This window comes from Schistocerca gregaria, chromosome 4, assembly GCF_023897955.1.
Source record: "Schistocerca gregaria isolate iqSchGreg1 chromosome 4, iqSchGreg1.2, whole genome shotgun sequence".
Lineage (NCBI taxonomy): Eukaryota > Metazoa > Arthropoda > Insecta > Orthoptera > Acrididae > Schistocerca > Schistocerca gregaria.
Window position 1 is genome coordinate 751,857,185 of NC_064923.1, and position 13,822 is coordinate 751,871,006.

A 13,822-nucleotide genomic window follows, 5' to 3' on the forward strand; every position below is an offset into this window, starting at 1 on the left:
TGCCTTCCATTGATGGTGATGAAATGATAATAAGGACAACACCACCCAGTCCCTGAGCGGAGAAGAATCTTCGACCCAGCCGGGAATCGAACCCAAGCTCCTTGCGTAACAGACCGCCGCGCTGACCACTCAGCTATCGGGGCTGACAAAATACAACAGAAGCGTAATTTGCAAACTCGAACAGAAACGGCTCTAATTAGCTCAGTTATTATCTGAAAAAAAAACAGCATTTTATATCCTAAACAAGACCCATTACAAGCATGGAATCAGTCATCGGTGCTATCAAAAGCTACGAAAAGCTGAACTAAAGTACAGGGTAATTCAAAAAGAATACCACAACTTTAAAAATGTGTATTTAATGAAAGAAACATAATATAACCTTCTGTTATACATCATTTCAACGAGTATTTAAAAAGGTTTTTTTTTACTCAAAAACAAGTTCAGAGATGTTCAATATGGCCCCCTCAAGACACTCGAGCAATATCAACCCGATACTCCAACTCGTTCCACACTCTCTGTAGCATATCAGGCGTAACAGTTTAGATAGCTGCTGTTATTTCTCGTTTCAAATCATCAATGGTGGCTGGGAGAGGTGGCCGAAACACCATATCCTTAACATACCCCCATAAGAAAAAATCGCAGGGGGTAAGATCAGGGCTTCTTGGAGGCCAGTGATGAAGTGCTCTGTCACGGGCTGCCTGGCGGCCGATCCATCGCCTCAGGTAGGTGACGTTCAGGTAGTTACGCCCAGATAAGTGCCAATGTGGTGGCGCTCCATCCTGCTGAAATATGAATTGTTGTGCTTCTTGTTCGAGCTGAGGAAACAGCCAATTCTCTAACATCTCCAGATACTGTAGTCCAGTTACAGTAGCACCTTTGAAGAAAAAGGGACCAAAAACTTTATTGGCTGAAATGGCACAGAAAATGTTCACCTTTGGCGAATCACGTTCATACTGAGTTGTTTCCCGCGGATTCTCAGTGCCCCATACACAGACATTGTGACGGTTGACTTTCCCATTAGTGTGGAAAGTTGCTTCATCACTAAACACAATCTTTGAAACGAAAGATTCATCTGTTTCCATTTGAGCAAGGATAAAATCACAGAAATCGATTCTTTCAATCCTATCAGCTGCAGACAGCGCTTGAACCAATTTCAGACGATAAGGTTTCATAACTAACCTTTTTCGTAGGACTCTCCATACAGTTGATTGTGGAATTTGCAGCTCTCTGCTAGCTCTGCGAGTCGATTTTCCTGGGCTGCGAACAAATGCTTGCTGGATGCGTGCTACATTTTCATCACTCGTTCTCGGCCGTCCAGAACTTTTCCCTTTGCACAGACACCCATTATCTGTAAATTGTTTATACCAACGTTTAATACACCACCTATCAGGAGGTTTAACACCATACTTCGTTCGAAATGCACGCTGAACAACTGTCGTCGATTCACTTCTGCCGTACTCAATAACACAAAAAGCTTTCTGTTGAGCGGTCGCCATCTTAGCATCAACTGACGCTGACGCCTAGTCAACAGCGCCTCAAGCGAACAAATGTACAACAAAAAGAAACTTTATAGCTCCCTTAATTCGCCAACAGATAGTGCTTAGCTCTGCCTTTTGTCGTTGCAGAGTTTTAAATTCCTAAAGTTGTGGTATTCTTTTTGAATCACCCTGTATTTCAACTGCATAGCCACATGGCCAGCTGCAGAAACATTGTTCCTCAAAAGCAGGATGTCCAACTACGAAACAGACTAAGAGGATACTTCTCTTGAAATGTTTTCGCACTCTGTAGACAAAAAGTTGTGGGATACGTAATGTAAACTGATGCTGTATTTATGGGTTAATAAATGTGATGATATACGTATTTGTATCAGGCATTCTATATATTCATCATTTAACGTCGATTTTCTGGCGTAAGTTATCATCAGCCACCAGTGTTTAGACGCCGATATGAAATCTAAATCAGCATCCACATGCGATTTGTCAACATCGCTGGTAAGTACCCCTGTTTTCGACCTGCTACGCAACGTGTAACGTCTCGTCGATGGTAGATGAGAACATTTTGATACGAATGTGCAAACTTCCACAACTCTTACGTGAATCTCGCCAACTTATCGCCACCGCTGTGCTGCCATACGGTCACTAAATACACCGGTGGGCAAAACTCAAGGACCAATGTAACTTTCGCCTGATGTGTATCTACCTGGTAACTCGATGAAACTTGTGCCATACATGTAACTATTACAGTACAGCACAGAAAGGTAACTGAAAGAAATAGCTACGCAATGAAACTAACAGGAATAAAAGCACTCCGTCTTCAGTCCACGAGTGGCCTACAGGGACCATCCGACCGCCGCGTCATCCTCGTGGAGGATGCGGATAGGAGGGGCGTGGGGTCAGCACTCCGCTCTCCCGGTTGTTATGATGGTATTCTGGACCGAAGCCGCTACTAATCGGTCGAGTAGCACCTCAATTGGCATCACGAAGCTGAGTGCACCCAGAAAAATGGCAACAGCGCATGGCGGCCTGGACGGTCACCCATCCAACTTCGGTGATCTCACGGAAACCGGTGAAGCAATTGCGGCAAGGCCAGGAGAGTAACAGGAATAACATTTTTATTTAAAAACAGTAAGTAAAGCTGTGAGGACGGGGCGTGAGTCGTGATTGGGTAGCTCAGATGGTAGAGCACTTGCCCGCGAAAGGCAAAGGTCCCGAGTTCGAGTCTCGGCCGGGCACACAGTTGTAATTTGCTAGGAAGTTTCAGTAATTACACTGATGTCACAGCGATTTTTGATGGTCCCATGGATATTGCAAAAGGCGGGACATGGTTGTTAATAGACCACGGACGGCAGTAAATGCTCTGTAACGTCCTGCCATGCTAGCCACAAAGTTGGTAACGGGTTTTTGCGGTAAGGCGTTCCATTCCTCCACCAGTGCGGTCTTTGGTACTCGTGGATATGCTGCATTACGTCCCTCCAACGATCTCTCACGCGATCGATGGGGAAAGTGGAGAGAACGGGCAAGCCGGTCCATTTGCCAGAAGTCCAAGAGCGCCTCTACCCGCGCAGTTCGATGCGGCCGCGCGCTGTCATTCATGAAACGATGTCAGGTAAGGATGCGATCCTCAAAAGACGCTCATGGAATGGTAGTCAAGTTTCACAATAACACTGATCAGTGAGTGTAACATGTTTACAGATCTGGGGGCCAGTAGGCCCACGTAACATTATGCCTCCCCACACCATAACAGCAGGACCATCAAAACTATCATCTTCAACAATGGTCCTGGGTGCGTTAGGTGCTCCACCTATCGCCCTATGACGGTACGTCCAGAATCACTATTCAGACTGTATCTGCCTTTCACCCGAGAACAGCACGAGACCGCACTTCCTCGTTATCCAGTCGCTATGCTTTTGGCACTATCGCAAACGCTGCCGCCGATGTCTGTGTGTCAATGGAATACAACGTACTGAAGTCGTCGGGCAAGAGAGACCACCCGCGTGCAGTCGTCGCGCCAATGGGGAGCCTAAGACTGCAACTGGAGCCGCTGTCCAAATAGGTCCCTTCTAGCCTGTTGCATAATGCAGCTCTAGTTGTCCGTGGTCGACCACTTCCTCTTCTCCTGTCAGCAGTGCCTGTGATTCGGAACGCACGTGAAACAATGCTGCGAGCAATACCAAACACGAGGGCTGCACTCGTGACGCTTAGTCCTCCTTCCACTTTCCAGACGATGCTTCCCCGTGTGAAGCCACCCAGCTCTTGTCTCCGGGCCATGACCACCACCACCACCACTGTGCAGTGCACCGTCATTGCTCCCCGACTGACAGACACTGTCTTTTCCCTCTCCTTCAACTGCCTCGTGTTGCGGGGCCAGCCCCATTTGGCTCTATTGCCACGCCTTCTGTGCATGACTGCGAGACATCAGCAACACAATCCCACACAGTCATTCACTTCCACCGAGTAGTTAACACATATAAAGGTCGTAAGGACAGCACTGTAAATTATATCTCTGGATTTTGTGTAGTTTTCTCTACTAGCATTGCTTTCTGTACTTCATTTATCTCGTCCTTATGTTTCGATGAGTTGAAAAATTCCCTCTGCATAAAATTATCTCTCTGAGATTGTGACCAGCTCGTGACAACATTTGAAGCTCATCAGTGTCAAAGCGTTAGCAGCCAGTATAGTTTATCCTGTGCAAGACGAGATTGTGAGACAGCTGAGTTAGACGAAAGGCCACCTTTCACGATCTTCTCGCCGCGGTCACTTCCGTCATTGCAATGACCGTTCGGTCTCAAACGCTTTTAAGTGACGCCACTGTCGCATGACAACTTCAGTCTTCTCATTCGAGCCGTAAACGGCACAAATTTCGCGACGAATGTCAGTAGCTTTAAGATTTTTTTTTTTACCCCTATAAACGGCAATGCAGATTCGATTTCACATTCTGCGTGATTTTAAATTGTACCGCTCGTTTAGGAACAGCTACTGTACCGGAAGGTTTCAGGTCGTATAATGGTAAGACAGATTTCGAAACCGGATTTTAAACTACAAAAGATTTGTGGCTCTACATTTGAACTCCTCACGCAGTCAGATGGTGCTTGACGGAGGGTACTTCTGGCACCACCATATATATAATCCCCCCTTCCTCCCTCTTCTCTGTTCCATTCGCGAGTGGTACGTGAAAGGAGTGATGGTCGGTAAAAATTCGTAATAAGCTCCGATTTCCCTGACTGGTACATGTATGGCATGAGAGGTTGTAACGTTTGTGATGTCGATCTATTACCAATGAAATAATGGAACATGAAGTCTTTCTATCTGTAATGTTAAATTATTTGATATTACGGTGTGTGATACGTAATATCACACATCTGCTTCAAATGACTTACAGTCGAAATTTGCTAATTGCACGATTTAAATAAACATCGTTTGCACCACAGCCTCCTGCGAACCATGTTTTCTTTTATTAAAAACTAGTTAGTTTTGTAGTTCTTAGATTACTAAAAACTCTGCACAGTTATTCCTTGCTGTTTATTTTTTCTGCCCACTCAGTCATCATCCTAAACGACCATCATTTCCTGCTATCCTGCGTCAGACTACATTTTTGTGCATGCGATGAATCGCCATCCCTCCCTCTCACTTACAGAAACTTCAGAAAAAAATATGTCCTTCGAATATTTTAGCACTGTTTTTGCGCCTTACACTGGCTTAATATATAAACTTTTGCAGTCTTATATTTCGGATAACTCCATTTCTCTTAAGTTTGTCCAGATTTCACTTAGTTCTTTACAACGGAAGACAGTCTTTACGGAGACCTGCGAATTCTGTAGCGTCGTTGGATGACGTTTCCGCACACGGCTTTCTATTCTCAGTGTTTTCCTCAAGACACCCTCCATGTTTGTCGCAATATTTCTGGGGCACACTGTAGATCAAGGAATACGTGTCCTCCGTTGTAACGACCTATTAGAGTTATGGCCAAAGCAGCAACAAAATGTAATTTTTGCATAAAAGGAGGTAGCTGAATACTGCTAGTGGAATAAATTTTCGCCTCTCTCTTGCAGCAGGAAAGGAAACTTGTGTTTGTCGTCAATCTGTAGAGCAGTGGCGTTAATGTCGATTTTTGTGAGGCGGAATTGGGTTTTATAGGCCTACTCTCCTGTGACTTCATTCCATATTCCAGTTTTAAAAAAAAATTGTCGTCTGCTTTCACTAGACATAGAACTGACGAGTTTTCTTTACGAGCAAACAACTTCCTCAGGAGAACACAGCAGGAATTCCAAATCACGAACACCGAAGGTCAGCATGCTTTATTCGTCCAAGAATCACTGGAGGCTTTACATCGGTGTTAAAAGTTGAAACAGCGGTTAGTTACTTTCGGAATACCCGGTCGGCAATGGGAGGGGGACTGAGGATTTAGCGACAAACAGAAGCATAAGCATAAGCGTAATTATGTATGAACTTCATTCACTCTATGACTAACATACATGGGATCTTTAACAAGTGTTGCCAGATTTTTAACCTTCAAGAGACAAATGTTCAGTTGGGTAACAGAAAAGGGCGTTTCATTCTTTTACTAGTGAAAAATGAAAAGTACATTTTTCTGTGATTTATTGGCCTTCACTAATTTTAATGACGAATTTGTAAGGCTTAAAATGCTTTCGTTTTATTTTACATATTAATATATATATATATGACGTGAAAAATACTTGAGGTTCTATTCTTGGAAAACCCATCATTTCCTTCAATTTCTCAATCGTACCCTTTTTTGTCATCAAAAGACTGTGCCACGTTCAGGCCTCTTAATTATTTAAAAGTCTTCGTATACGGTGTCCATCTTCAGTTGCTCAATCCTTGCGTTAGTGCTTAATTCACCCATTGTTTCTCTTGTCTTACTTTTATTCTTTGCTCAATCGTTTCGCGAATCCCGTGCATTTCAGCGACTGATAGAGAATATGATCCAATCTTCTTCCTTTTCGTTTCTACCTATAACATACCGTTAGGCAGAAACGAAAAAGACGCCGAAGTTTTTTTTCTCCTCCTGCTCCTCCTCCTTCTTAACAACATGTGATTACCTTTCTTGATAGACGAGAACATTCATCGCGGAATTCCAGAAAAAATTAGATTTTCGCGCAGGTCAAATTGTTAATATCATTTAGACAGCAGGCCCAAGAGATAAAAATCTCGTGGCATCTTCTTTTATTATTTCTTCCCATTGCATCTCATGCGTTCCAAACTGGAGTTGCAAGTCCGCTCTTAAGTTTCGCAGATCTACTGAAAAGACTCCATATTTTTGGTATCAAGCTTTCTACATCCTCTTCCAGTGTATCATTACTGTATTTTGCAGCACTGTTGAGAGTATGGACGGCGCAATCGGCCTTCGACAATATATCTTTTTCAGCCAAAAGAAGTGTATAAATGGAATAGTTTAGGCTGAAATTTACATTTGTGTAGTCGGCGGCGAATGCCGAAACTTTGCAGAACAATCTGTTCTTCTTCCATGTATCTTCGAAACTTGATGAGCACATTCATCTATACATTCTGCATATTCCAGTAGACGGTTTACAACCCCAGTATCATTATCAAACAATTGGTTTTTTTTTATTAGTGGCATCTGTCGCAAGAGAAAGTATAGAGTTTTTTGGATGGTCTTTAAAATATTCTTCGACCATTACTTCGCATACAATAGCTTCCGCTTTTTTCTTGCGCAGCTAACATTTTAAGCGATTTCTGAATCACTGCAGATATATGGTAATAATTCGTGTGAACAAACTATACTGTTATAACTACGAGAATACTTTACCGTGTGATAAGACGAGAGTTGTCCAGAAGTAATCTTGTATGACTCCCAGGCATATGGTTCAGGCTTCGAGAAATATTTGGATAAGGTACTTGACACTGTCTTCAACAAGTCACGTGAGATTTAGTAAATGTGCGTTGCTTTACATCAGCAACGTCCCATAAGCTCAAGAGAAATGTTTATTGCATAACCATTTTTCTAGTTCGGATTGTATTTAGTAAGCCTTTTGGCTTTCTTAGAAGGTATTCGACCACTTCTAGATGAAGTATCTATGTCACTGTCACTTAAACCGCTCGTTTTGTCTAAACGTTTAGAAATAATTCACAAGCGTAACACGTTTAAACTCAGCAGTTTTGCAAAACAATGAACAAAGTGTTACACTAGAATGACAGTCAAGAAGGGAATTAAAAAATCGTTCCACTATTTTTGACATGTGTTGTAGAAAGAAAGCGAATTGCATAATAAACAACGAGAAGAATGTAAAACAGATGGCCGCGCGAAAGGGCGGGAATCGAAAATAACGGCCGCGCGACGGCACTCTCAATAGTGTACACCTCTGAAATTGTCACATGAACTGTACTCCAGGGTCGCAAATTATTTACTGGAGAAGTTGCCAGGGTACAGGACATTTTCTAATGAAATTAGACTCTCATACACTGAACGCGTTTTATTTCACCTCTGTCATGTACTGCTCCGAACAGTATTAATACCTCCAAAATTGGAGATTACGTAAAAACTGAAATGGAAGCTTTTCAGTGAGGTATCTTAAAAGTGACCCGGATTTACATCCACGTGGATACTCTGCAATTCACTTTTAAGTGCCTAGCACAGGGTTCACCCATCCACCTTCACAATAATTCTCTATTGTGCCAATCACGTACAGCGCGCGGAAAAAACGAACACCTGTATCTTCCCAAGAGAACTCTGATTGCCCTTATTTTATTATGATGATGGTTTATCCCTATGTATGTTGGTGTCAACAAAATATTTTCGCATTCGAAGGAGAAAATTGGTGATTGAAATTTCGTGATAAGATTCTGCCATAACGAAAAACGCCTTCGTTTTAACGATGTCCACCCAAAATCCTGTGTCACTGCAGCGACACTCTTTCCCCTATTCTCTTCTTGTCTAAACTATTTACCGTCCATGTTTCACTTCCGTACATGGCTACGCTCCATACAAATACTTTCAGAAACGACTTCTTGACAGTTAAATCTATACTTGATGTTAACAAATTTCTCTTCTTCAGAAACGCTTTCCTTGCCATTGCCAGTCTACATTTTATATCCTCTCTACTTCGACCATCAACAGTTATTTTGCTACCCAAATAGCAAAACTCCTTTACTACTTTGTCTCATTTCCAAATCTAATTCCCTCAGTATCACCCGACTTAATTCTCCGTTAGGGACAGCAGTGATCCAACAATGACCATTCTTTCTTCATTGCTGTCAAATTCGGCAGATTGATCATTTTCGACACTGTCGCAGGATCATCAGCTTAAGAATGACTATCATCACGAAAGTCACTTTTCATTATTCTGTTGTTCTAACACCGTTTTCAGTGTAGCATCTTCCGTTAGTGAAGTGCCATTCCAACATGGCATTTTCATTTACACTCGGCGATAAAATAGTTATTACGATGTGTACTCAAGTGTCAAATTAATTACATAATGTCTCACAATTTCGATCGCCCGTCCTTTTACTAGGTCTCACTCAAAGCTGAATTTACATTGGTGGCGGACTATTTATGTGCAGTAACAAACAAACTCCAGGGTCAGGACGACACCGACGTACACTTCTATCTGTTCGATCAGACTATCGTTCCAGTTAGCATTACAGAGTCAGTTGTTATACCGTTGTGGAATCTCTATAAGAAAGGTATTAAGTATAACGAAAAAAGGTCTGAAACAATTATCATTGAAGAAGAGGACTGGAAAAATTTAAGTTCATACTGAAATGTCCAAGCAGCTGTATTTTCCACCCACCATAAACAACGTAGGAACGATAATATTGGGACACTATATACGCTCCATCACACGCAGATGTGAGATGCATACGTACGTTAGGGCTCGTAGAGGTCTTACCCCCATAAATAAATATTTTTCTTTGTTACGTACGTGAGAAAGTGGTCCTTGATACTAAGGGAAAAAAATTCAATAGCTATTAATGGAAAAGCCGACCTCGGGGAAGATCAGTTTAGATTCCGTAGAAATATTGGAACACGTGAGGCAATATTGACCTTACGACTTGTCTTAGTTGGAAGATTAAGGAAAGGCGAACCTACGTTTCTAGCATTTGTAGACTTAGAGAAAGCATTTGACAACGTTGACTGGAATACTCTCTTTCAAATCCTGAAGGTAGCAGGTGTAAAATACAGGGAGCGAAAGGCTATTTACAATTTGTACAGAAACCAGATGGCAATTATAAGAGTCGGGCGACATGAAAGGGAAGCAGTGGCTGGGAAGGGAGTGAGACAGGGTTGTAGCCTCTCCCCAATGTTATTCAATCTGTATATTGAGCAAGCAATAAAGGAAACAAAAGAAAAGTCCGGAGTTGGTATTAAAATCTATGGAGAAGAAATAAAAACTTTGGGGTTCGCTAATGACATTGTAATTCTGTCAGACAGCAAAGGACTTGGAAGAGCTGTTGAACGGAATGGACAGTGTCTTGAAAGGAGGATATAAGATGAACAACAATAGCAAAACGAGGATAATGGAATGTAGTCGAATTAAGTCGGGTGATGCTGAGGGAATTAGATTAGGAAATGAGGCACTCAAAGTAGTAAAGGAGTTTTGCTATTTGGGGAGCAAAATAACTGATGATGGTCGAAGTAGAGAGGATATAAAATGTAGACTGGCAATGGCAAGGAAAGCGTTTTTGAAGAAGAGAAATTTGTTAACATCGAGTATAGATTTAAACGTCAAGAAGTCGTTTCTGAAAGTACTTGTATGTAGTGTAGCCATGTATGGACGATAAATAGTCTGGACGGGAAGAGAATAGAAGCCTTCGAAATGTGGTGCTACAGAAGAATGCTGAAGATTAGAAGGATAGATCACGTAACTAATGAGGAGGTATTTAATAGAATTGGGGAGAAGTTTGTGGCACAACTTGATGAGAAGAAGGGACCGGTTGGTAGGACATGTTCTGAGGCATCAAGGGATCACCAATTTAGTATTGGAGGGCAGTGTGGAGAGTAAAAATCGTAGAGGGAGACCAAGAGATGAATACACTAAGCAGATTCAGGAGGATGTTGGTTGCAATAGGTACTGGGAGATGAAACTTGCACAGGATAGGGTAGCATAGAGAGCTGCATCAAACCAGTCCCAGAACTTAAGACCACCACAACAACAACATTAATTACGACACGCAAGAACGCAGTAGTATATATTTCAGCCATTACCATAAGTAAAGGCAGCGAAATATTCCATCTCTTGCAACTAGCAACTATGAAATTTGTCTGCGCAATATTCAGTAAGGCGCGCACACCCATCAGCTGGGTTACTTCACGTATTCACAATGCTGCAACAGGCTGCGGTCCAAAACTGCATTATAGATGCAGCTTTCACCAGAAGTCTTAAGTAGCTGGTTATTGTAGACTGTTCTGCAATTTCGTTCTATGAGGGTAAAAAAAGGCCCATTAAGAACGAATTCAATTGTTCAATAATGGTAAAATTAAAGCAGCATAGACTGCGCGCCCATTTCGACAGCAACAAAACTGTTAGCTTGTAAGTTGCGTAAATATTGACAGGAGTTTTTTTTTTTTTTTTTTTTTTTTTGCACGAAAATCTCAATCTTTAGTTACCTCCGTATTAGCGAAGCAAAGCGGCAACGCGTTCATTCATGTTCCACAGAAAGTAGTACTCTATGGCTCTACAGCAAATGAATCACTGAGCAGGGAGGGAGACCGCTGGATCAGAACGCCGTGGACGTGAACAATTGAAAGTAGTAGAGCGGGAAATCTTGATTTCCATATACAATAGTGCAGGGCAAAATCAAATTAGCTTAACCACCATATTCAAAGAACTGTTACGTATTGGTATTTGGCAACGAGTGTAAGTCTTCGAAGCTATTTTCTAATCAAATCACATATACGGAATAACCTAATGCTATCAAAATGTGAGAACCAAATTGCTCGTGGCACTGGTTGGACTTATTAATTCAGACCTTCATAAGTTGATACTTTGCTAGAGAAACGCGACAATGAACAAAAAATGTGTATAATTTTTACATGTTACTTCAGCTTTCTCGGCATTAAGTTATTTACTGAATGTTTGACAAGCCGCTTTTGCTGTCGGATGTTTTACATTTATATAAAAGGCCTAGTTTCTGTAAATTTAACACTGTCCTGTCTCAGTTTGAGCAATAGTTCATCGCAGTTTCATTTAGACATAGACCGAGTATTATGGTAAAGAGAATACATTATTCTTGTCGATTTATATCAAAAGTGGTTTCCAATAGCTCTCTCCGGTACCTTTCACAATGATTGTCTTGGGGTTATCCCCGAATGCTATTGACAGGTAGGTGGGAACTGCAATAATTCTTAGTGTTTACATTCTGGCAACCGGCGCGGGACGTTAAAACTGCTTTTTCGATAGCCACATTACTTTCACTAAATTTAAATGACTTATGATGGACACAGCTTCCACAATGTTTACGTTGCTTCAGCGAATACGCACTGATAACGGATTCAGGCCCGGCGTTAGTTGTGTACATGAGCTGTCAGATCCATTGTTTTGATCACATACAAGGTTAACGGAGCACAAATGAAAGTGAAACATAGTACTCACGTCATCTTCCTTTGGGTGTACGTGACTGCACTGACGACGAATAAACATTCCATTGACAGAAAACATCCACACTAAAACGAACAGTGAGAATACTCTACACACACATCCTCCACCTGCCATATTCACGAACCGACTGACGCTCTCTGACTGAAACAACCGCATGAGGCCGCTGGCAGCTGCTCTCGCGCCGTCCTCTGCTAAAGATGGCAGCGAAATCGGCGCGGCAACGCGGGAATTACAAACTTGTGGAACATCTGATAACTCGTTACAGCGCAGGGTGCGGTGTACCGTTACCGTCTGTTCGTACGGTCGTTCATCTCTCTATGATATATAATGCGACATTAAATAAATGATTTGCAGGTAATTGGGATGGTTATCCGTAATTATGTACTATGTGGAAAAATCAGCACGAATACCCAGTAAAAATCTGGACGATTTCAAAGTCATACAAAGATTAGCAATGGAATTCTCACGTAGGCTGAGTCTTAGGTAGGGCAGGTGACAGACTTCATTTAGTTGGCAGGTTACTGGGAAAATACAGTCTACTATGGAGACTGCTTACAAAATACTTGTGCATCCCATCTTGCTCAAATGTATGGGGCCCATACCAAAGAGGAGTAACAGGGAGTGCTGTACATATTCAAAGGACAGTATGATTGGGCATTGGTTTGTTTGACTCACGAGAGAGGGAACAGAAAGGGTGAAAAACACTAAATGGCAGACGTTTGATTACGACAGATCTACTCTGTCTCAATTAAATTACAGCAGCCTATAATATTATGAGGAAGCTGTCCAGTGTCACTCAGTAAATGTAGAATGCAGAAGAGAGCCATTAAAATAGCGAACTGAAGTAAAACAACAGAATCATGCAAATGTGCTTCCACAGTGTTTAATATACTCCTTCTAGTACAAATCGGGGGGGGGGGGGGGTACAGTTGACATAGGTTTCAAGCTTTTTAACAAACTCCTTGATGGTATAAAAACACACTGGAGACATGAAGCTCTTTGAACAATTCTGAGTCATATTTACAGTGCCACTGCTATTGCTCAGTGACTGAGTATAATGGATTTGTAAAGTACTGAATTGTAGGCCATTTGCTACCAATGTATCATGGGGTTATAATTAAAGTGCAGCTACCCACGGAAGTCCAATGGCATGGCAATGAAACTTTGTAGATATGCTCATATGGAACCAAATTATACTGGAAAAATTTAATTCCAATGTTAACCACCCGGTGCAAATTTGACACTTTACAGCATATCTTTGACATATTCAGTACTCATATTCAACAAATAGTGTAATCAGCAGTTAACAATAAAAATCAACATTATGCCTTTCTCACCTGTGTTACCTTTTCCGCACATATCCTGTCCCTAATCCATAACGTATGAATCAAACCTCTATGCCTTTCCTGAATTCACAGTGCCAGGTTTGTACATGGTGGCCAAAACTGGAACTAATTTTTTTCCAGTGTAAATCAATTCCACATTAATGCATTAGAATATCTACCAAGTTTCACTGCCATACAATAGTTACAGCCCACACTGCAGGTCTAAGTAGCTGCACTTTAATTATAAGCACCCAGTACATTTCATTTAAATATGTATGCTAAGTACTAATATTAGATTTAGAATTGTACTAGATGTTTAATTCATGTAGCAATTTAAAGAATTACCTATGAAAAGTTGTGCACAATTTCAATGTATTAGACATGTCCAACATCCATAGCACTCAGTGCTGTTACAGATAGA

General features: G+C 41.6%; 1 protein-coding gene across 1 annotated transcript in view; it reads right to left on the reverse strand.

The window, feature by feature from the left end:
- Window positions 1-12,217, reverse strand: part of LOC126267237 (leishmanolysin-like peptidase) — a 516,519-nt gene extending 504,302 nt beyond the window's left edge. Inside the window, exon 1 of the mRNA XM_049972220.1 lies at window positions 12,071-12,217. Within this exon, the coding sequence (XP_049828177.1) occupies window positions 12,071-12,190 (120 nt within the window). The 5' untranslated portion in view covers window positions 12,191-12,217. The remainder of the gene's footprint in view (window positions 1-12,070) is intronic.
- Between the last annotated feature and the right edge of the window lie 1,605 nt (window positions 12,218-13,822).